At 40.9% G+C, this 23,728-nt stretch overlaps 2 protein-coding genes across 2 annotated transcripts; both read left to right on the top strand.

Moving 5' to 3' along the window:
- Positions 1–3: 3 nt before the first annotated feature.
- LOC124350536 (phospholipid-transporting ATPase IF-like) lies at positions 4–6,784 on the top strand. The gene is made up of 23 exons (XM_046801290.1): positions 4–710; positions 1,044–1,265; positions 1,327–1,491; positions 1,566–1,718; positions 1,790–2,063; positions 2,125–2,206; positions 2,279–2,373; positions 2,467–2,586; positions 2,681–2,796; positions 2,863–3,024; positions 3,083–3,300; positions 3,361–3,607; positions 3,674–3,910; positions 3,978–4,111; positions 4,178–4,337; positions 4,398–4,500; positions 4,571–4,776; positions 4,846–5,032; positions 5,105–5,250; positions 5,308–5,411; positions 5,482–5,647; positions 5,716–6,473; positions 6,543–6,784. Exons 1-23 carry the CDS (start codon positions 690–692, stop codon positions 6,556–6,558), a joined length of 4,092 nt encoding a protein of 1,363 aa, XP_046657246.1. The 5' UTR covers positions 4–689; the 3' UTR covers positions 6,559–6,784.
- Positions 6,785–7,783: 999 nt separating this feature from the next.
- On the top strand, positions 7,784–23,046 carry LOC124350542 (phospholipid-transporting ATPase IF-like). The gene is made up of 23 exons (XM_046801296.1): positions 7,784–7,895; positions 8,412–8,535; positions 18,342–18,433; positions 18,492–18,656; positions 18,723–18,875; positions 18,939–19,170; positions 19,239–19,320; positions 19,376–19,470; positions 19,566–19,685; positions 19,753–19,868; positions 19,926–20,087; positions 20,161–20,354; positions 20,415–20,661; positions 20,720–20,956; positions 21,013–21,146; positions 21,212–21,371; positions 21,432–21,534; positions 21,603–21,808; positions 21,886–22,072; positions 22,139–22,284; positions 22,359–22,465; positions 22,529–22,694; positions 22,771–23,046. The coding sequence occupies exons 1-23, from the start codon at positions 7,872–7,874 to the stop codon at positions 22,858–22,860; spliced, it is 3,342 nt and encodes a 1,113-aa protein (XP_046657252.1). The 5' UTR covers positions 7,784–7,871; the 3' UTR covers positions 22,861–23,046.
- Positions 23,047–23,728: the final 682 nt, after the last annotated feature.

Genomic DNA, 23,728 nt, shown 5'->3' with positions numbered 1-23,728 from the left:
TATACCCAACGACATATTTTCGGTGAGAATGTTCTTTCCTGAACGGAAAAAAAAAAAAAGCGAAAAACAAACAAACGCATAAAAAGTCACTTTTCACTGATTAGTCCGGTGATTGATTGAACGATTGGATAAAACAAATTAAACATAAGTTAAAATGTTCATCGATCCCGTGTTTACTGCTAGTCGTCCCGTCGGTAAACCAACTTGTTCTATTTCGTTCCAAAAAATGTTCTGTTAGGTATGAAATTGTGTGTGTCATGTACCTCTGTTGGTTGTGCCTTGAATAACTGCCGCTCGTCATTCCGCGTGTGCTTCCTATCTGAAAAATAGTATAAAATTGTGTTTTTTTTTTTCTCATTTTACGTGCTATACATATAATCTATACAGTTTTTGGCCGGGGCGAAATGCAGAATCTTTTTACAACGATCAATACATTCTACTTTGATTTTTTTTTTTCGCCGTCGCATGTGACCAATTACATTTTGTGTTTTAGTCTATTAAGTCGAATGGTATGCAGGTAACCCTGCACGCTGACAGATAAGATAAGAATGGATGATGAACGAACTCTTCAATGATAACCGAACGAAACCTCGTTACGAAAGGCTCGGATCACACAGTTGTGCCTTTTTTCATCGCTAGTGTTCCGACGACTTCCCTTCAATTTTCACGCTCCAGACTTGTCGAACCTGATGGAAAACTTCCGCCGTTGGGTGAGTAATTCCCGCCATCTTGTCTTGCTTACATTCACTAACTTTGGGTTCTGTCAAGTCAAACGTGTTTTTAATATAAATTTTTTTTTCAAACATTATTTATGTATAATTTAAAAATAGTGTACTGTATAATGATCTAAATCAACTTTGGGCACCCTATTTGTATGGAAACCTAATCGGATATATTTATCCGACCGCAACCCACATCCATTCTAATCTATAATTCATTATCGGCAGTTGTTTCTGTTAACTTCTAGAACTTTTCTTTAGAGAAAATCAAATCAGCGGTGAATTATTTACACATGTGAAAGGAATTTAAATATCTGTTAACAGAGACGAAGTACAAGGAGGAACGCGGCTCCTAATAGGTTTATCTTCGTTGGTAATGCCGTTCCTCAAAATGCCAACCCGCCGGCCGAATATGACCGTCAAAATTTTACCGATAATGAAATTGTTTCCTCCAAGTACACGGCGTTGAACTTCCTGCCAAAGAATTTGTTTGAACAGTTCCGCCGTATCGCTAATTTCTACTTCCTCTGCATAGCCATCATTCAGGTTTAACCAAAACAAATAACTTAGATCTATTGTCCGACCAATAATAATTCAACTTCAATAGATTGTCAGCGACAGCCCTACAAGCCCGATAACGAGCATTCTCCCCTTGATTTTCGTCGTTATTGTTACAGCTGTTAAACAGGGCTATGAAGATTTTCTGCGGCATCTCAATGATCGGCAGGTCAACGAGCAATTGATTGATGTTGTGCGCAATGGAGAGTTGCAGGTAATAGCGTCTAAAAATCTTTGAATTTTTAGAAGAAAGGGAAAAGAAGAATTGTTAAAATAATTGTTTTTTAGAAAGTCAAATCAAAAAATATTGTCGTTGGAGATGTACTCAGGATCGAAGATGATGACAGTTTTCCTTGCGATTTAGTGTTGTTGTCGTCCTCTTACGCAGAGGGAAAATGTTATTTGACTACGGCTAATCTGGATGGCGAGACGAATTACAAAGTAGGCGTCAAATTCCATGAATACTCAATAAGATAATCTTTATTGTTATATGGCTTGAAATTTGTTATCAGATGAAAAGCTGTCCAAAATTGACTCGGGATTGCAACGATGCTCAAAAGTTAGATCGACTCAGGGCACATATCGAATGCCAACAACCCAATGTTAATCTTTATCAATTTGTTGGTACATTGACCGTGTATGCCAACCGAATCGCCCCTGACGAAGACTCATCCGAACTCCTGCGACACCAAAATGCTGATATTGACGCTGGTGGAGTGACGTCTTTAGGTTTAGATAATATTCTCTTACGTGGAGCACGGCTGAAAGATACGGAATATGTCTATGGTATTCATTTGATTGTTTTTTTAACTGCCGGAAGGTAAGATAAATTATCCGCTATCATTAGGATGTGCTGTTTATACTGGACAGGATACCAAGCTCGGTCTCAATTCTTTGCTAACAAACAACAAATTCTCCACGGTCGAAAAGTGAGTCGGTTTCGCCAGTTAATCATTTATTTCTTGCCGTCTTATGAATCCGATTATTTCTGAAATATTCAGGAGCATGAACTACTTTCTATTGGCTTTTTTGGTCCTTTTGATATTGGAAATTGCACTTTGCACCATGCAAAAATATCTTTATCAACCCCAACTTAGTAAGATATGACGAGTTAATAATGCAATACCCGGTTGTTGTATTATTTATCAGCTCAACACATTATTGAATCCATGTTTTACTTTGGTTTCAGCTAATGCGTTTTATCTCGGAGCACTACCGCCAACGACTTTTGGTAGAGTCATGCAGGATGTAGCATCATTTCTAATCATTTTCAACTACGTCATTCCTATCTCACTTTACGTAACGCTTGGTATGAGGCATTAACTTCTTATAACTTTGTTGTCACCACTTCCGTATTTCATATCAAATTTTGTCTTATTTCTCATCGCACTGGATTTCAACAGAAATGCAAAAGTTTTTGGGCACTATTTTCTTTGTGTGGGATGACGATTTGTACTGCCCTGTTGCGGATGAAAGGGCCCTATGTAACACATCTGATCTTAACGAAGAATTGGGACAGGTGTGTTAATTTTTTCAATATGATCCGTAACACGAATAGTCATTTAAAGTTTATTTCCTGTATTAGGTGGAATATCTGCTGACCGATAAAACCGGAACATTGACTGAGAATTGTATGGAATTTCGTCAGTGCTCTATTTTTGGTTTCAAATACGTGGAAGACGATAGCGTTTTAATGCGAGCGACTGATAACAGTGCTATACACCTGGAACGGGTGGAAGAATTCGAGGTAAAAATCACTTTCCTCTATCACCACAACTTTACATTTAACGCTTTTGATTGTTTAGTCCGAAATCGAAGATTTTTTTATCACTTTGGCTTTATGTCATACTGTCACGATCACTGGCAAGAACAAGAACAAAAATAAATTCAAAGTAAGCAGGGCCAGCAGTGCCGTCGTCGAGCCTGACGGTTTTGAAAATGCGGCCTTTCAATTCCATAGAGGGGATTATGACTATCAAGCGTCCAGCCCAGATGAGAAAGCTCTAGCTGAAGCGTGTCAGAGGTAATAGCAAGTTCATTGTACCTACTAAAACTAACGTTTAATCTTTGAACTGGTATTTAGATTGGATGTCGTATATTGTGGGGAGACTAACGACATATGTAAAATTATGTATCATGGAGAAGAGCGTCTATATCGTCGGTTACATATTCTCGAGTTCGATTCAGACAGGAAACGCATGTCCGTCATTGTCCAGTTCCCGGACGAATCTATTTGGCTTTTGTGCAAAGGCGCCGAAAGTACAGTTCTACCTCGTTGCGTATTCGGACCTATCCCTGAAACTGAAAGTCACATCAAGGATTACGCGATGGTACCATCAAATGTTGATCAAATGATGCGTGTGACTGGTTTTGTGACGAATTGTGTTATCATCTAGATGGGATTGCGGACCTTGGCGATAGCGGTCCGCCCAATTACTCCTGAATACTACGAAGAAATCACCATTCAACTTGATAAAGCCCGTCAAGCACTATCCAATCGAGAAGAAGAAGTATCTAAAGTTTGCGATATCATTGAATCCGAGATGACTTTACTGGGAGCGACTGGTGTAGAGGATCAACTCCAAGACGGTGTCCCTGAAACACTTGAATCGCTCAGAGCCGCAGGAATTAAAGTTTGTTTTTAATTGGTTTAATAATTATCAATCGCGGTTTCTTTACGCTTATAAATTCGAATCGCAGGTGTGGGTATTAACAGGTGATAAATTGGAAACTGCCGTCAATATCGCCAACTCATGTGGACATTTCAAACGTGGCATGGAACTACTCATTTTGAGTGATCCAGAAAAAACGGAAGAAACTTTAGATGAACTCGAGTATGTATTGAAATTGACATTTTATCTTGAAAAGTGAAAAAATTAGTTCACAATTTCTTTCATTAGAAAGCGGGTCAATGAAAGAAATGACTGCCATTTTGGCATGGTGGTCGATGGTCAAAGTTTAGCTGTTGCATTAAAGCATCATCGAGACATGTTTGGCGACATTGCAAAGCGTTGCGAAGCTGTCGTATGCTGCCGCATGTCACCAATTCAAAAAGCCGAGGTTAACGCAAAACTGAAAATATTTAATTTACCGAAATAAAATCTAGAATGTTAATTGTAGGTAGTCAAGTTGGTTAAAGGATTCCCTGGAAAACCTATTACTGCAGCCATCGGTGACGGTGCGAATGATGTCTCCATGATTCAGGAAGCTCATATTGGTTTAGGTGAGCATGTTATTTGTTTTAATTCTTAGAAAATTAATTTAACTGAAATATCTTCTTGGGATATAAAAAGGTTTGATGGGAAAGGAAGGTCGTCAGGCGGTACGTTGTGCAGATTTTGCCTTTGCTCGGTTTCGATTTCTTCGAAAAGTTTTACTCGTTCACGGTCATTGGTATTATTGGCGCGTTTCAACCCTCGTTCAGTATTTCTTTTACAAGAACATTGCCTTCATCACTCCAGTGGTTTTCTTCACTATTCATAGTGCTTACTCTACTCAAGTAAAAATATTTATTCGCCGTTTTTTCATAAGAGGGAAATATTAATGCCATCATTTTGCTTGATTTTAGCCTGTTTATGATGCGTTCTTTTTGACGTTTTACAACATCCTTTTTACCTCTTTGCCAATTCTCATCTACGGCTTGTTCGAGCAGAATTTCACGGCACCACAACTCCTTGAACATCTTCACCTTTATAAGGACATTGCCAAAAACGCTCGAATGAGTTGGGGCCAATTTTTCAAGTGGAATTTATTGGGTAACAATATTTAGACAGAATAATCTTTTGTTTGTGTTGGCCGGTTGAAGATAAGAATCTTTTCATTTCAAGGACTGTGGCACGCTGTTGTTCTTTATTTCGGGTGTTACTTGCTCTGGCAATATGATCCAGCGTTTTTTGGGACCGGCATAACATTAGACTATTGGAGTTTTGGGACATTGATATATCACGCTGTCATTTTTGTTGTCAGTATAAAGGTATACTCAATTTCACAATTTAAAATGGGGTCATTCCATCAAATTTGTTCCTTTCAGTTGATTATCGAATCTCGTTACTGGACAGCCTTATTCGTTTTTTCGATCCTGATATCGATTTTGGGATTTATAGGTCTTACTTTCCTGTACTCTGGAATCGTTATGTAAGTACAGTAAATGTTACTATTTTGTTAAAATTAAGTATAAATCTATCTGAACATTTTGAAATCACAGAGAATCGTTGGAAAACGAACATATGCTTTTCGTTTACGTGACTTTGCTCTCTTGTGGACCTTCATGGCTCTTTACCTTATTTGCTGTTGGGACGGCACTCCTTCCTGATGTTCTTGTAGCAATTTGGGAAACTTATTCCGTTGGTGGTGGTGTTCTGGTTAACAAGGTACGCTTTCGTTCAAATGTTTATCAAAATTTCAACATTATAATAAATGTTTTTAACGTAAAATTTAGAAACACACCCCTGAACAGATTTTACGGAAGAAATTGGACCGCACATTTTCTCTGTTGTCTCAAACACGTGTCGGTAAGTTGGGAATATCAAAATGGCGTAAATCCTCATCAACCAAAAGGCCCGCCCAACAAACATCATACGAACCTCGCCGTGACAGCAATGTCCAAGTGCATTTTGAACCTCGGCCAAACAGCAATGTCCAAGTACACGAGGAACTTTGGCGGAACAGCGAAACCCAAGTACCACGACCTGACAGCAGCAATGTCCAAGTGCATTTTGAACCTCAGCGTAACAGCAATGTCCTAGTCCCTGAAGAGCCTAAGCGTAACAGCAAAGTCCAGGTGCATATTAATCCTCAGCGGGACCGCAATGTCCAGAAGCATGAGGAACCTCGGCGTAACAGCAATGTCCAGATGAACGAGGAACCTCGGCGTGACAGCAAAGTCCAGGTGCATTTTGAGCCTCAGCGTGACAGCAAGGTCCAGGTGGATGAGGAACCTCGTCATGACACCAATGTCCAGGTGCATTTTGAGCCTCGGCATGACAGTAATGTCCGGGATCCAGAGGAACCTCGGGGTAACAGCAATGTCCAGTTGCCTGAGAAACCTCAGCGTAACAGCAATATTCAGGTTAACGAGGCATCTCGGCGTGACAGCAGCATCCAGATGAATGAGGGACCTCGACGTGACAGCGATGTCCAAGTGCATGAAGAACCTTTACGCCGTGATAGTGATTTATCGGAGTCGCAAAGTGAAGGGTGAGTCTATTTCTTGTTTTGTTTTATTAACTTCCATTAAAAACATAATTTCTTTTATTGAATTAATAGGCCACTGGAAGTCTAATTAAGCATTTTTAAATTTTACATCACATCACATCCTGTCACCACCGTCTCCCTAGTCATATTGTCTTCCATCATCATAACCTACTGATCTCTTCAAGTCATTGTAATGTAAAACCAGTTCGTACAATTTCGCTTGACATGGACGAGGATTTTACTGAATTTTTTTAAATTATAGTCTACATAGTTATGTTCTTATTAGAAATAAAATAAAATTGATGGTTGTAAAATATTTTTTTTTAGTTAACAATGGAAAATAAAAGGTGGTGAATTTTTTTTTAACAAGTTTAGTTTGCCTAGAAACCTATAGACAAATGCTGCTACAGAATCATATATAGTCACAAGAATCGCCTTCCAAAGCTATTATTTACTTAACATTTCTTTGTGGTAATTTATGCAACGAGTATAAAATTCGCTGTAATATATCTAAAGTATTGTAACACAAAGTAATTTAAAATGACAGCCGTTTACTGGATTGCCTGTAATAAGACTGTAGAAATACTGCAAATACAGCACGATATCAGCGCGAAGCTTTTCAAATCTCGGTACCAAAAGACAAAACTCTGGGGATCTGGTATCGACTCTTGCCGCTAGTCTCACTATTAAGACATCGACATCGTCGATTATCAGCTGACTCAGAGTTCCGGCAGAGTTCAAACAAACTTCAAAGCTTTATGATGTCAAACAAAACTCCCTTCACGTGTGGCAGGCAGGCTGCTATTAATCGTATATAACTCACTGGAACAGATAACAGGTAATGGTTTAAAGATAGTCAATTCTTTATTTTCGTATGGGATCAGCATTTAGAAACTTCTCGTACAATTAATACAAAAAGCACTGCCAATTTGCTATAAAGCGAAATAATGACATTTTATCAACAATAGTGTCCTAGACTGTGATGTGCATGAGCTTAACTTTTGGTCATTTTACCAAAAACAAAATTTATGGTTGTAGCCCATCTAATATCTAAGTACTTACGGTATATACCTTGATTTGTTAGTTTGATTGCCTAATTTTATTTGACCCAAGCATTAATGTTGTAACAACATTGCATTTACATTTCGATCAACATTTCTTCTATACTTAATCCATTTATAGTATATTAAATGTGAATGTTTACCTACTGGCAGTATTGTGAAGATAAGGTAAAGGATGTTGCTGATTAAAACCATAGCAACAACTGTCATGAAACCGTTAGTCCGTTAGGTACAGTACCCTTCTCAATGATAAAAATTTAGTGGATGAGTAGCTTTTGGAATAAATGGTGTTTTTTTCGTTCTTTATGTGATAGTTAATTAGTGCTCATCTAAATATCTAATGGAACGTTTTCGCCGTCTTTGGGTAATTAAATAAAAACCGCGATTATACCTAAAACTACCAAATAACTTCCAATTTACATCCGGGGCAATATAATGCTAGAACACAAATATCTATCTTCACCACGTGCATGTAGCAATATTTGACTATCTAACTATAAGATGTAAAAGGTGACGACATATACTAAGTTGTAAATAATTTTCTTTTATCAATTTTAGACTTCATTCATCATTTTTTAAAGTGAAATTAATCACGGGTCTAACTTGTTATTATTATATATTTTTTTTGTTACTGGCGGTTCATCACTCACACAATTAAGTGACAGAAAATTATCAACGTGAGTGTAAAGTTACTGACAATAAGATTTAAAAAAAGTCAGATTGTATATACTAAATACAGCATCTGGATCAATCTTTTGACATAAATTGATGCTGCGAATTATTTTACTTCCGAATGCTCGACAAATTGTAATCACTACCCATTGGAAACCAAATATTTTAAATTGCAACTAATCACATGTTTGATCAAATTTATTTCCAGAAAAAAAACAAATATGAATTTCCTAACAGATTCATCTTTATTGGAAATACTACTCCTGAGGGAGTTCAACCTCCGGCCAATTACGATCGCCAAAAGTATCCGGATAATGAAGTCATCTCCTCAAAGTACTGTGAAGCCGCTTCGATACACTTGGCCTCAGCTGACTAATCAAATGACACCGATAATAATAAACAACGATACTGAAAACATAGTTACACTCGAGGCGTAACCGCCATGATGGACGCAGGGTCTGCTGGGGGACGTAGATTCGTTTCTACGGGTAGCGGCGGAAAAGCGGCCAATCGATCCGGGGAACGGAAGAAAATAACAGCAACGCACCGCCACGTCACGATCAAGTCTTTATTCAAGCGTTCACACACGACACATACACGCAGCGGCTACCAGTAAGATACTTCACACTGCCGGAGCAACACCCGAGCAGAGGTTTCAACCCCGACAGCAAGAATAAGACTGGTTCATCGTATCGCAGAGGCAAATATTTATATGAACGTAACAAGGTCAAGTAAGGTAGAAATCTCGGTGGGTTTAAGGTGTGAAGAAGGGTAAACTTGGATTTTCAAGGTTTTACAAGGTTAACCTTCGGTTGAAGGCCGTGGGAATTTGGATCGCTCTTGCTCCGTTTATTGGGAATCAGCGGATTCTCACATAACTATCCGTCATGTTAGATTGCGTCCCGCAATCGCTATCGACACGTCCTCCTTTTCTCTGCTTACCGATTCGATTACTTTTTTCTTACCCATATAGTAGAACTTTTTTTTCCAGGTACCCATTAGGTTACGTTCGATATGGCATAAGATTGTAATAGTGGGGCTCGCCCTTGAACCGTCCGCAGTGGTTGAAAAGTTATCGAGGGTTTTTTTTTTTTTTTTTTTCGTTACGTGCCCGTTTTTCCCTTACGGCCAAAGAGGGAGGTTTAGCAGGGATCCGAGAAGCGTAAAAAAGAGAGAGAGTGAGAGAGGGAGGGAGAGAGAGAGAGAAAAAAGACATAAACTTCATCGTCATTGCGTCATTGGTATGTGCACAACAAAAATTAAACATGTGAAATCATTTGAGCATGTGGGTAGATTTTTTTTTTTTTTTTTTTTTTTTTTTTTTTTTTTTCATTATGTTGTTCGGTTCGCAAAGGCAAATCAGGCAATCGCCACTGCAGTTAACGATGCCCAATTCCCCCTGTTACTTCGCAACATGATTCGCAGCCTTTCATTGATTTAGCAATAGCGCAGCTTGTTTTTTCCGTGCCTCCTGATCGGTCACCGCCGTACTGTTGGCCGACACAGTCAACAGCGGCCGATCCGTCGGCGGAGCCCCTGATGGAATGTTGATTATGTTGATTGGGGAATTTGCTGGTTGGCTGCTGACGGTGTTTAATCCTATTTCGACGTCTTCACGTCTGAGGGCACTAGTTGCTACTTTAAATGGGTTACAATATTGAAATACAGACAAACACGGTATGAATCTGGTAATCATGGAGCCTAATCCGCAGAACCTGAAGACGACGGCTAGAAGTAGTCCAATTCCCGAAATTGATCCGAAATTTTTAATCCAACTTCCTATTCTGGATAAGAATGATATGTGGGGTGCGTCGTGGCGACTTAGCAGCACATTACTAACGTGCCGATTGCTCGTGAAATCAGCGGAATGTTGTTCTTGAACGGCTGCCAATATATCTGCCATTGCGGCCGCGGGACTCATAGGGTTAACCTTCAGAGCCGGGTGCATGTGTAAAAGGTTTCCCAGCGACGCATCGACTTCATATGGCATTGTGCCAATCAATTTGTCCCCTTGCACGAGGACTGATGGCAGCATCGGGACCCAGGTCCCGTTTTTGAACGTATGCGATCTTCCGTTAAAATTCACGAAGTCGAAATGCCAATAGCATTCGGAGTAATCCGTGAGCTCCCATCCTTCCACACTAATAGTGAAATTTTCGTGCCGAGGTTGTGGGCCGCAGTTGGTGATTTCCGTCGTGAACGTAATGTTTTTTGGGTGGCACTGTAGAACGGCTACATCTTTTCCCACCGGAAGGAGTTTATAACACTTAGGCAGATTAAGATAGCTTGCCGCTATCCATCCGTTGTATTGCGCAGTTGCGATCGCGTTGCGATGAGTTATTTCACGCAGCTTGCACTGTAATTCCCGCACTTCTTTTGCGACACTATTGGACATTTCTACTGCGAAGTCCCGCATGTATTGTGCGTGCGCCGCCGAGTCAATTTCGGCGCGGAGCACAGAAGAAACGTTTTCGAATTCCATTTCTGACTTAACTGCACGGGTAGAGTTATGAATTGGGTACCAGGTTGTCACAACACGGTCCATTCCCATCACTGCTTTAGCTTTAGACATATTAGCGGGAATACCGCACACTCTGACGTCCACGTTCTTCACCATAAAATCCATCTGTTTGCGGGAGTCGCGCAGTCGCAAAACGTCTGGAGTTGTGGTATTGTATAGTAGTCCGAGCCCCTCTTCCACTAGCCTGGCCTTACACTTGCCCAATTCCCTCAGGGAGTTATCCCAAACTATTGTCACAAGGTTATGGGATAGTGAACCATTGGCCGATCCCGAAATATCTCCTAACGGCGAACTGATGATACAGTCGGTGCATTCCGTTTCCAGAATCACTTCCTCCAGGCGACAGTTGATTATGGAATCGGTGTTGGTTCGTAACCAACTACCTTGAACATGGGCCGATTTTTCTAAGGCCCACTTGTTAGAGCCGAGGTTGTCCATCGGCGCTCCGTTGCAGAGGCGTGAGTCTCTCATTTTTCGGCACTGGGCGCTGGACACTTCCAAGGGCGTGCGGCTTTCAGTTACGGAATCCCATTGCAGAAAGTCACGATATACTGTTTTCGACATCCGCCACATGCTACACGTGTGCCCGATGAATCGCTGAAGGACCGGAAGGGTGGTTATTACTTTATACATCACAGGAGTTGGTGATCCTGGCTTGACGAGGTGTTTGCAGTCCTCGTTGTCGAATTTAACGAAGCCCTTTCTTGCCGCCTGGCTGCAGTCGCAAACGGTCGTTTCGAACGCACTAACGGTTCCGAGCGTGAAAGCTGCAAGGAAGATTATAATTCTAGAAAGGACAAAAAGAAAAATTTATATATATACACCAAAAGTTCTTGTTTTTTTTTTTTTTTTTTTTTTTTTTTTTTTTTTTTTTTTTTTGTTAAAATTCTCGCTGTCGAATTTTTGACCATGGTCGCAATCCGGCTGGGCGGTCTGGCTTGGGACCAGGGGGCTCCGTTGGCTCTCTCCTTTTTCTTCGGGGAGGAGCTACGGGAAACCCGTAGAATGGTTCCGTGATATCTGTTAACCCCGTCTCTTCCGTAGCCGGGATTGCACGCTGAGCGTCAGGTTCAATGTTCGCTCCTTTTTCATCGTCATTTCCCTCGGTCCCTAGATCCTCCGGTATTGCCAACGTGTCCTCCAGGTTGCCATTATTAATTCGCACATCTTCAAAATGTGGGACCGGGTCGTCCTTCCATACCATCGATTCCAAGAGAGGCTTAATTCTATTGGAATGGTATAATTTTGAGGCGCCCCCGGTTGTTGCCTGTATCTCCACCGTCCGATTATTGTGAACCTTGGTTACCCGATATGGGCCTCGGAAGCGGGGATACAGTTTTTTGCTTATACCAGGCTTTACTGCACGGACGTCTAACAGCACCTTGTCTCCGACTTGATATTCGAAATCCTTTGCTCGCTTGTCGTATTGTTTCTTTTGCTGACGCATTGCTTTCTCTAAATTCTGCTTGACCAGTTGGAATGCGTCAAAAAGACGTTTCATTGTCAAACTTTTGTAGTCTTGTGGTGTTACGAGTTCTTTGGAATACGGCGTTAGAAACATGTCGATCGGCATCACTGCATCACGACCGTGATTAAGAAAGTATGGTGTTTCCTGAGTAGACGAATTCACGCTGTGACGATATGCAAACGCAACATGCCCCAACATTTCTTCCCAGTCATCGTACCCATCCTCGGTGTATTTCCTTAACATTTCCATCATTGTTCTATTGAATCTCTCCGTGAGACCGTTCGACTGCGGGTGGTAGGAAGTGGTGGTACAATGCTTTATTCTCAGGGCTTCACATAGATGTTTAAAAAGTGCCGACGTAAAGTTGGTACCACGGTCCGTGACAATGACCCGAGGGGGGCCGTGATAATTTATAATTCTTTCAACTAGCGCTTTACACGTAGATAACGCTGTTTGGTTCGGAAGCGCAACTACTTCCACCCATTTAGTAAAATAGTCGGTTATTACGAGTATGTAGCTATTCCCTTCCGTTGACCTAGGGCTAAGTGGGCCCAAGAAATCAAGGCCTAGCCTTTCGAAAGGTCCCGCAGCGGGCTGGAGAGAAAACAGTGTTGCCCGATTCTTTGATTTTCTTTGTTTATCACAAACTTCACATTTCTCACAATATGTTTTAACATCATCCAACATGGAGGGCCAATAATACTTGTCTCTTAGTTTTTGGCAAGTTCTACGATACGCCAGATGGCCTGATAGCGGAGAATTGTGGTACTCTTCCACGAGAGCTTTCCTTAAGGTGAGCGGGACCACAACCTGCTTCTGCGGAAATGGTCTTCGTTTCTCAGATATCGGTGCCTGTAGTCTGCATAAAATATTATTCTCTATGAAAAACACGTCTATTTCCTTCGCCCAAATCGGCATGATCCTATGATTCTCGTCCCATAATATTCTATCTTCCATATACGATCTAATATCCTGGCATAACGGATCCGTATGTTGCTCCCGAATTATATCGTCCGCGGTTTCTGGTTGGATCTGGACCGATGCAATAGGGATACGGGATAGGCAGTCTGCGTTCTCATTCACCCTACCAGGCCTATACTGTACGGTGTATTTTAAATTCCCTAGCATTATTGCCCAACGGCCTAGTCTTCCAGTTTCATCCTTGAACGTCTGTAGCCATTGCAATGGCCTATGGTCACTTATAATCGTGAACGGTTCATCCTGCAGATAATATTTAAATCTTTTTATGCCGAAGATCAGGGCAGCCGCCTCTTTCTCTATCGTTGAATACTTTTGTTCTGTTTTGTTGAGATGTCTACTAGCATAAGCGATCGGCCTATCCTTTCCGTTAACATCTATTTGAGATAGAATGGCACCCAATCCGTAGTCACTGGCGTCAGTGAATATAACAAAATGCTTCGAGAAATCTGGAAAAGCCAACACTTGGTCCGATATGAGACGGTTCTTCAATGTTTCGAATGACGATATTTCGTCCTGGCCCCAATTAATTAATGTTTGTGGTTGTCCTTTCGCCTGAATGATAAGAGGATGTGCGATGCTCGCGAAGTCCTTAATAAAGCGTCGATAGTACGACGCTAAACCGAGGAACGATTGTAGTTCACGGACAGTCCGTGGTTGGGGGTAATTCTTAATCGCCTCTACTTTAGAGGGATCCGGCGCTATACCGTCGGCGGAAATCACGTGACCTAGGAAATCGACTGATGTTCTGAGAAATTTACACTTTGCTAGCTTTAATTTCAAATTTGCATCTTCCAATAATTCAAACACTACCCTAAGATTCTGAACATGTTCTTCAATCGATTTTGCAAAAACAATTATGTCGTCAAGGTAAACCAGACAAATTTTCCCTATTACTGATTTCAAAATAAAGTTCATGACTCGCTGGAAGGTTCCAGGAGCATTCGTTAAACCAAAAGCTAACCTATTCCACTCGTAAACATTATTCTCTACTACAAAAGCGGTTTTCTCCTTCGATTCTTCGTCTAATTCTATTTGCCAATATCCCGAGGCCAAATCTAATGTAGAAAAAAATTTTTGCCCTACTAACAGATCGAGAACGTCGTCGATCCTTGGCAATGGGAAGGAATCCTTTTTAGTGATCCCATTCAATCTTCTGTAATCAACACATAAGCGGGTTTCTCCCGATTTCTTTTTTACCAGCACGATCGGTGCTGCCCACGGTGACAAAGACGGCCTAATAATTTTATTTTTGATTAACTCCTGTATAATTCCATCCGCAACCTCCCTTTGACGCGGAGAGTTACGGTATGGCCGTAAGCGGATTGGCCCGCGCCCCTCTGTGTTAATGGTGTGCTTAACCACCCCTGTGCAACCCAGTTCCTCGGTTTTTGACGCGAAAATGTGATTCTTTTCTGTTAGAAGGTCCTTTACCAGGACACTACCCTTTGGTGGAATGTTTGATAAGACTGAGTCGAAGATGGCTGGGTCGACAAGTTTAGTAGTCGTGCAGGCCGCTATTGTCTGGGGTTTTTTTTTCACTTCGAATGAGATCTTTCCTATTACTTGAAATTTCGGGAGTGTTATCCTACAATTTGTTTCATTTACCAACACGATTTTGAATAGCCCTTTCCGTTCATTTTTAGTCACCAGAGGGTCTACGCGGATTCCCTTCGGAAGTTCCGGGGCCGACCTAAACATACAGACAACATTAGGGGGCAGATTGCCATCTTCCCCTTCGCTTTCCACTATTTGTGCAGAGTGCGCGGGAATTTTGATTTTTTCCTGCGATACTACAAGTGGTTGATACGGGAGGTGATCAGCCTCCCTTATTCTGTAAATGGAGCGTTCAGATCCGTCAAACATAAACCTATGCTGGTAGAGCGCGTCTAGACCTAGTACGCAACTCTCCGCTATATCATCCACAACAATGAATGACTGCTCTAAGTTTTCCGGATTGCTCTCCCCTACAACTTGAAAACATACTGTAATTGTTCCCCTGGTTTTTAGACGTCTGTTGTTTATATCGAACAGCTCCACCGCTACCTCTGGACTAAATTTCCCTACATCTTTCCCTAATTTCCTATAAAAGTTACTACTTATTAATGATTTACCTGCCCCACTATCAAAGAGAGCCTCGACTTCTACCAAACCAATTTTCACGGCAACCTTAGGTGGTTGAAAACTTCCTTGCACGCCTTTTACATATTGACGGGGCTTAGGACCAATTCCACCGTTCGGCCCATCTTTTCGATCGGTGGTTATCCGTTTAACGCTTCTTCCGAAGCGCTATGTATTCCCGTGGTTGCCTGCGCTGGATGTTGGGAAGATTTCTGTCTCCAGTTTTGTGACTGAGGCCCTTGCTGTGGGCGAGACCCTCCTGTGCACTCGAACGATTTATGCCCAGGATTCCCACATTTGAAGCAGTGTACAGAGTTTTGGCTTCTCAACACGAGACATTCGTTTGTAGTGTGGGTGCCATATTTGTGCAATGCACAAAACTTTTGTTGGTCCCCTTCGAACGTGACATTCCGGGGAGTAGATTTCTTTTGCATCTCCTGTAGGTCCTTTCTTAATTCTTCCTGTTTTTCAGCAGTTTTGTCTAACTTATCGTTTAATTTTCTCAGGGACTCTAGTATACTGTTATCCGTTCTTGTTGGGGTCGGTGAGCGCGTTTTTGGGAGCATATTAATAGCATTGACTAATTCCCTCTTTTGGCGAGCTTCCCTCTGTTCGATGGCTGTGTCATGGCGCTCCGCGGCCTCAATAAGTTGATCAAACGACGTAAATTCTAGGCAGAGCAGGCGGTCCTGTAAGTCGGCGGAGAGGCCATCTAGAAACTTGTGTCGGCTAAACTGTTCAATAGTTTCCTGATTCTTCCCGTTAGAAAGTGCTGGGTATCCTCTCCGTAAAAGTTTTTGTACTCTACACGCAAAACTCCTAATTGATTCCCCCGGCTCTCTTCTACAGTTGTCGTATGATGTTTGGTACTTATACTCGATGTTCTTTCCCATAAATCTTTCCTTTAACGCTCTTTTTAAAGTGTTGTAACAGCTGGCCTCCACCGGGTGATCTAGCCTATATTGTTCCACGAAATCTCCTGCAGGCCCTATTAATTTTGAAACTAAATACTTTATTTTTCTGGAGTCCTCAAAATCCCCAATATCCAGCGTGTTTTCGAAGTGTCGGACCCACGCTTCAAAGTCCATTCCATCCCCTTTGTTTTTAAATACGTGAATTTGGGACAACAATTGCGCACCCTGCTTATCTACATCGCTCAACTTGCGGTAGGAGGTTGTGTTGTTTTCCCCTACCCTTAAATCTGTTTGTACGGCCGCCGTACTTTGATCAACCTTCGCTTCCGTATTCCTATCAATTGGAATTGTCTGGCTAGAAGCCGTGACTGATGGCGCGTTTTGTTGCCAACAAGAATTTATTTGTGCATGAGGGGTTGAGGTAAATCGAGGACCATTCTGCTGGCCCGTTTCCAAAGCGCGAGATGCGGCTAGTGTTGCCAACTCGGGGGAGATATTCTGCCTAATCAACGTTTGATAGATTGTGTTAAACTGAAAAAGCCTGGACTCTTGATCGTCCTGTTCCCATGGCCGGCAAGTCTGGTTATCCATGACGTCCACCTCTGGTGTGAAAGAAACCCTCTTCGGAACTGAGGAATGTTCGAGCGGAACCTTAGGTGTTTCGTGCTTTTCCGTATCTGGTTGCGGATGAGACTCGTTTTCTTCAGGAGGCGTTATATTTTGCCCCTCACTGTCTCCTTGATCAGCTTGTTCAGACTGCGTTGGCGAAGGTGTGCCCTCCTCCACTGTTGGAATTCCCTCCTGTGTCAAGTTGTCTAATAATACTGGCGAGGGACTTGGGAAACTAATGCTTTCGGGTGGTGTAAAAAATGTTGTGAGACCCAGAAAATGAAAAAACTCTCTTGGTGTCGCGAAATTTCCTTTAAATTCCTCAAGCGCTGCCTCAACTGATAATTCAATTGTTTCGTACGCTAATTCCGTTTGCTTATTAAGGTAGCGCAAAAAAATTATTTCATGTACAATTTCACTCCGCGGAACGCGTTCCAATGGTAAGTCAGCGTATGTGTTATAAAAATGTCTATTTCCGGTGATCTCAGCTGGCAGAACGGAAGGATCAAAACACAGCAAAGTTGCGTTTTCCCAACGTGTCGCCTGTAGTTCGTCTTCTCTTTCCTGCTCTATTCTCCGTCCTACTTCCAAATCCACAATTTCTGCCTGAATGAGACTTGTTTTGTGTCCACTTGGAACTAAAGAAGCAGCCGCTTCCTGAAGTGAGGGGGCAGACGGGACAACAACGGAGGCGGGAGGGGCTGGCTGCTTAGGAGATTGTGAGTTTCCCCTTGTGACGCCAAACGATAACCAGGGGTGGTTTGCCTTTTCGGGTGACCTATTTTTTGGTGATATTTTCGTAGCGGCCCTTCTAGCACTCTCTAAAAGCTTCTCCCATACTGGTTTTTGTTTACCCCCGGACGCCATGAGCGATCATGACGGAAAACAAGGTCTAGAGCCGGAATAATTTCCCGACTGTAATCCGTAAAATACAAAATTTCCTTCAAAACGTTACAGAGGGTTAAAAGGTTCGTGACCGCTGCCACCAAATGTGAAGCCGCTTCGATACACTTGGCCTCAGCTGACTAATCAAATGACACCGATAATAATAAACAACGATACTGAAAACATAGTTACACTCGAGGCGTAACCGCCATGATGGACGCAGGGTCTGCTGGGGGACGTAGATTCGTTTCTACGGGTAGCGGCGGAAAAGCGGCCAATCGATCCGGGGAACGGAAGAAAATAACAGCAACGCACCGCCACGTCACGATCAAGTCTTTATTCAAGCGTTCACACACGACACATACACGCAGCGGCTACCAGTAAGATACTTCACACTGCCGGAGCAACACCCGAGCAGAGGTTTCAACCCCGACAGCAAGAATAAGACTGGTTCATCGTATCGCAGAGGCAAATATTTATATGAACGTAACAAGGTCAAGTAAGGTAGAAATCTCGGTGGGTTTAAGGTGTGAAGAAGGGTAAACTTGGATTTTCAAGGTTTTACAAGGTTAACCTTCGGTTGAAGGCCGTGGGAATTTGGATCGCTCTTGCTCCGTTTATTGGGAATCAGCGGATTCTCACAGTACACTGTGCTCAACTTTTTACCAAAAAACCTGTTTGAACAGTTTCGGCGAATAGCAAACACGTATTTTCTTCTCATTGGCATCATCATGGTAACTTAATTATTTAATTTAAAAAATTCGATTATTAATTGTCGTTCATGTAATTCAGCTCGTGATCAACAGTCCTGTCAGTCCGTGGACAACTTGGCTCCCGCTACTATTCGTCGTTATCATCACGGGTGCAAAACAAGGCTATGAAGATTTTTTGCGACATGTTAGAGATCGTGAAGTGAATTTGCAACTTATCGATATCGTTCGCAATGGAGAAATTCAAGTACTTAGACCGATTACTATTTAACATTTGTTTTAATTTGAGGGTAACCGCGATATACTTTTGTAGAAGGCAAAAGCAAAAGATATTCGCTTAGGTGATATCGTGAGGATTAAAGAAGAAGAGAGTTTCCCGTGCGATTTAGTGTTACTGTCTTCATCCGACGAAGAAGGCAAATGTTACCTGACTACAGTCAATCTAGACGGTGAAACCAATTACAAGGTGTGCAAATATATTCATGTTCTTTAGAATTACTTTACATTCATCTTTGCTGTCCTTATTTAGACCAAAATTAGCGCCAAAACAACACGAGATTTCGATCAACCAGAAAAACTGGAGAGATTGAGAGGTCACATTGAATGTCAACAACCAACTGTAAACTTGTATCAGTTTATTGGAACGTTGACGGTATACGAACGTGACGGTCTGGGTGCAATTAGTTCAACTAAAGCTTCCTTAGGACTAGACAACCTACTACTTCGCGGAGCGAAACTCAAAGACACAGATTTCATTTATGGTAGATCTTTCCTTTCCGATTTCTATGTGGTATATAATTTAACACGTCCGTTTAAATGCACATAATAGGATGCGCTGTGTATACTGGTCAACAAACTAAGCTTGGCCTTAACTCCTTGATAACTAGGAATAAATTTTCTACGGTAGAGAGGTAATAAGTGACTAAATTAAAATGGTTGTAATCTATAAATTGACAATCTTTTTAGGAGTATGAATCGCTATCTTGTAGTGTTCATGGGTATTCTCGCACTGGAAATAGTCTTGTGTACCATGCAAAAATATTTATTTCTCTCAAATTTAGGTAACATTTTAAATTTAGAAATAGATCATGTGTTCAAATAAAATTTAGATGTATAGTAGCAAGCAATGATTTTGGTTTATACCGATTTGATTCAGATGAGGCCTATTATCTTGGAGAGAAAGAGGAAGTTTCATTAGTTGGCGTGTTGGCAGACTTGTCAGCCTTTCTTGTTATTTTTAGCTATATCGTTCCTATTTCCCTATACACCACGTTAGGTAAACCACATATACTTCCTACCGTGTTCAGATAACCGATTCTTACTTTAACCTCTTAACTATTTAGAGGTGCAAAAGTTTACGAGCAGTCAATTTTTTGGATGGGACCTTAAGCTATACTGCGAGTCTACAGATGAACCTGCCATCTGCAACACGTCTGACTTGAACGAAGAGCTGGGACAAGTATGACTATGGTAACCTTGTTTAAGTTACAAATTATTGATATTTCTCACTCTTTAGGTCCAATATCTTTTTACCGATAAAACTGGAACACTAACTGAAAATTGTATGCAATTCCGACAATGTTCCATCGTGGGTAAGAAGTATACCGAAGAAAATGGCATGCTGATGGTTGCTTTGGATGGTAGTACATTAAACTTGCAGCGCGTTGAACACTTGTCGGTAATATCCAGCACTTACTTGATCCATTTTTAGAGTACGCATAATGTTTAGTTGTTAATATATTGAATCTTAGCCTGCTGAGGAGCAATTTCTAATCACACTAGCTCTGTGTCACACTGCAACTGTTACCAGTCCCTTTAGAAGGAAGGATTCGTCATTGAACTCTAAGTCTGGCAACGAAAACCCAGTCTTTACTACTCATGAAAACGATTTCGAGTATCAAGCTTCCAGTCCAGACGAGAAGGCGCTCCTTGAAGCTTGCCAAAAGTACTTATTAGTATACAAAAACAACAATTCAGGAAATTTACTAATCCTCTAAATGAATAGGTTTGGAATAATCTATCATGGAGAAACTGGTGGCATTTGCACCATTTCCGTCAATGGTGAAAAGAGAACCTATCGCCGCTTGCACATTTTAGAATTCGATTCGAATCGAAAACGAATGTCGGTTATAGTTAAGTTTCCTGACGACTCTATTTGGCTACTGTGTAAGGGCGCCGAAAGTACAGTCCTACCGAAGTGCATCGCAGGATGGAAAGATGAAACAGAGCAACACATTAAAGACTACGCAATGGTGAAATAATTCAATGGTTTCCCTAAATCTGTGGTATGAGAATTTGTTTGCATTTTAGCTTGGACTGCGTACACTGACGATAGCATCATGTCGTCTAAATCAAGAAAAATACGAAGAAATTGACAATCTACTTGAAGGTGCTCGTCAAACAATGGAGGACAGAGAAAAGGAATTAGCAAGTTGTTTTGATGCAGTTGAAGTTGATTTAACATTGTTGGGAGCAACGGGGGTGGAAGATCAACTTCAAGAAGAAGTGCAAGAGACGCTTGAATCTCTAAAAATTGCTGGAATTAAAGTAACTATATTTATTACAATTTTCCTTCATGATTTAATTACCAATATTTTTTCAAGGTATGGGTGTTAACTGGTGATAAATTAGAAACTGCCGTTAATATTGCATATTCATGTGGTCAATTCAAACGAGGGATGCACATTTTTGAATTGAGTTCGTCTGAGGAAGTCGAAGACAAGTTGACCCAGTACAGGTAAAATTACTTGGTGATGTAAAACTACTTAAGATTTGCGTTTAACTGAGCAATCGTCCAAACAGAAAAACGATACGAGATGAGTGCGACCGTCATTATGGAATGGTGATTGATGGCCATTGCCTGTCTACGGCGTTAACCCAACACCGAACACTTTTAGCAGAAGTGACGAAACACTGTGAAGCTGTCGTCTGTTGCAGAATGTCGCCCATTCAAAAAGCTGAGGTATAATCTTGTTGTACACAGTAAACTTTAAGAAAAGACATTGATAACCGTCATTTGTAGGTGGTAAAACTAGTCAAAGAATTTCCCGAGAAACCCACAACTGCTGCGATTGGGGACGGAGCAAACGATGTATCTATGATTCAAGAAGCTCATATCGGCTTAGGTATATTTTAGTCAACTAATTAATCCAGAGTAAGAACATGTTTACCAATTTTTTCCCATTTTCCAAAGGTATAATGGGCAAAGAAGGTAGGCAAGCTGTTCGGTGCGCGGACTTTGCCTTTGCGCGTTTTCACTATTTGCGCAGGGTGTTATTCATTCACGGTCAATGGTATTACTGGCGTATCTCTTCTTTGGCAATGTATTTCTTTTATAAAAACCTCGTATTCAACACGCCAGTCGTCTTCTTTTCCATCTTCAATGCCTATTCTACTCAGGTGTGTTGTTAAATGGTTGTATCAACATAGTTCATTTCTTCTTGGTTCCTTAATTCTTTTCTCATTTTTAATTCAAGCCTGTATATGATAGTTTTCTACTGACAATGTACAACATTACGTTCACTGGCTTGCCGGTGTTTCTTTTCACCGTACTGGACCAAAATTTCACAGAAACACAGCTGCTTAACAATCTTCACTTGTACGGTTCCACAACAGGGGACGCCCGCATGAGTTGGAAACAGTTCTTTAAATGGAATATTCTTGGTAATTTTGTAGTATTTTAGTAATTATCTTGTTTTTTTTCTTCTAACTTTTGATTTGTTGTTTTAGCTCTTTGGCACGCTATCGTGATCTATTTCGGAACGCATTTGCTATACTACTACGAATGCGACGTTGTCTATGCCGGTCAGCCATTGGACTTTGTCACTTTTGGAACGATAATGTGTCAAGTTGTGGCCTGGGTGACTAATTTAAAGGTAATATATATATTCAGATATCAATATATTTTCAGATGAAATTCCTGAATGACTTATTTCTTGTTGGGGAAAAGCTTCTTTTGGAGTCACGTTATTGGACTCTTTTATTCACGGCCTCAGTCGCCGTTTCAATTATGCTGGGTTTTTCCGCCGTTGTACTCATCTACTGCGCATACGACTTGTAAGCAAAATTATTGCATAAAAACTGAATTTACTTTTAAAGCTATTTATGTCCTATTTTCAGTAATTTCGTAGATAGCAACGCAATGTTATGGATTTATATGGTATCTTCTTCTTCTCCCGCTGCTTGGCTATTGCACTTCATGCTGGTGGTTTTGTGCCTTTTACCGGATCTTCTTGTGCTCATGGCTGAGACACATGTAATCCACAACGACATAGTTTATACTAAAGTAATTGGTCTATATTTATACACATTAACGAATCATAAAATTAATCATGTTTAATTGTTTACTCTGATACATATAGTCATCGATGCAACGAGCTAACAGTAAACTAAATCGGATCGTATCCTATATGACTCAGCGATCAAAGAAGTCGGTAGATTTAACAATATAGACTTCTTTGATTAACGAAGCCATTGACTAACCACAATTTAACGTCAAGAACTTTGTTCCCCTAAACCTACTCCATGACAAGGACGGTGCTGTCAAATATTTTGACTTCAAATTTACTTATGAATAATATATATATTATGTACAATTCATTTTCACATACAAAGGACAATGACTTCTTTGATATAAATTTGCTCAAAAATATATTTCTCGTTTACATTTGGTTTTGGTCCCGGATGACATCGATAATCATGGGGCCACAGAAAAGAACGGAGCGGGCCTAGATAAACTAACTACACTTGTCATTTCTTACCTCAAATATCGCATGTAAAATGGCTGTGGCAAATCAGAATCCCAATTCTCGTTTAAAAGAACGTCGGTTCGAGACTGGACGGTTCCATTTTTCTTATGAACTAATTAAAAAAATAATTAAATAAAACTCGAAATCGTCTCAAAAACATCAGATATAGAAGTGCAGATCAATACTTCAAATAATAAAAAAAACCAAAATCTTAATTATGGCCAATTTTCAGATATGGCCACGTAGCTGGAACAGGCCCATGCCTCGGAGCGACGAAAGAACGACACGCCAGTGAAAAGTATTGTTGACCGAGTCGCCGCTGATTTCTCGTCATTTTCCACCAACGGATTTAGTCCATGAAATATTGTTGCAGGATTAACCTAATAGGAGAATGGACATTACTTTAAAACTCAATCATTTTGTTTTGCAACATGCGAAATTGATACTACACTGACCGAAAGCCTGGATTCACCTCGGAGTTCACTTTTTTTTCAGGTGAAATCTGTCGAACGAATTAGTAGAAAATTGAGATTTCACACTTTTACAAATCTAATTTGATAAATGGGGATTA

The sequence above is a fragment of the Daphnia pulicaria genome, chromosome 7 (assembly GCF_021234035.1).
Source record: "Daphnia pulicaria isolate SC F1-1A chromosome 7, SC_F0-13Bv2, whole genome shotgun sequence".
In the NCBI taxonomy this organism is placed as follows: domain Eukaryota; kingdom Metazoa; phylum Arthropoda; class Branchiopoda; order Diplostraca; family Daphniidae; genus Daphnia; species Daphnia pulicaria.
Note: the sequence above shows the minus strand (reverse complement) of the source record. Positions and strands in the feature narration are given on the sequence as shown.

Bases quoted from the DNA above. Each gene is read 5' to 3' on its own strand.
- LOC124350536 (XM_046801290.1), top strand. From the start codon at position 690: ATGGAAAACTTCCGCCGTTGG. The intron at 1,719-1,789 runs GTAGGCGTCAAA...ATTTGTTATCAG, and splicing joins ATGGCGAGACGAATTACAAA to ATGAAAAGCTGTCCAAAATT. The intron at 2,207-2,278 runs GTGAGTCGGTTT...TGAAATATTCAG, and splicing joins AAATTCTCCACGGTCGAAAA to GAGCATGAACTACTTTCTAT.
- LOC124350542 (XM_046801296.1), top strand. From the start codon at position 7,872: ATGGAACGTTTTCGCCGTCTTTGG. The intron at 21,809-21,885 runs GTGTGTTGTTAA...TTTTAATTCAAG, and splicing joins TCAATGCCTATTCTACTCAG to CCTGTATATGATAGTTTTCT. The intron at 22,073-22,138 runs GTAATTTTGTAG...TTGTTGTTTTAG, and splicing joins CTTTAAATGGAATATTCTTG to CTCTTTGGCACGCTATCGTG.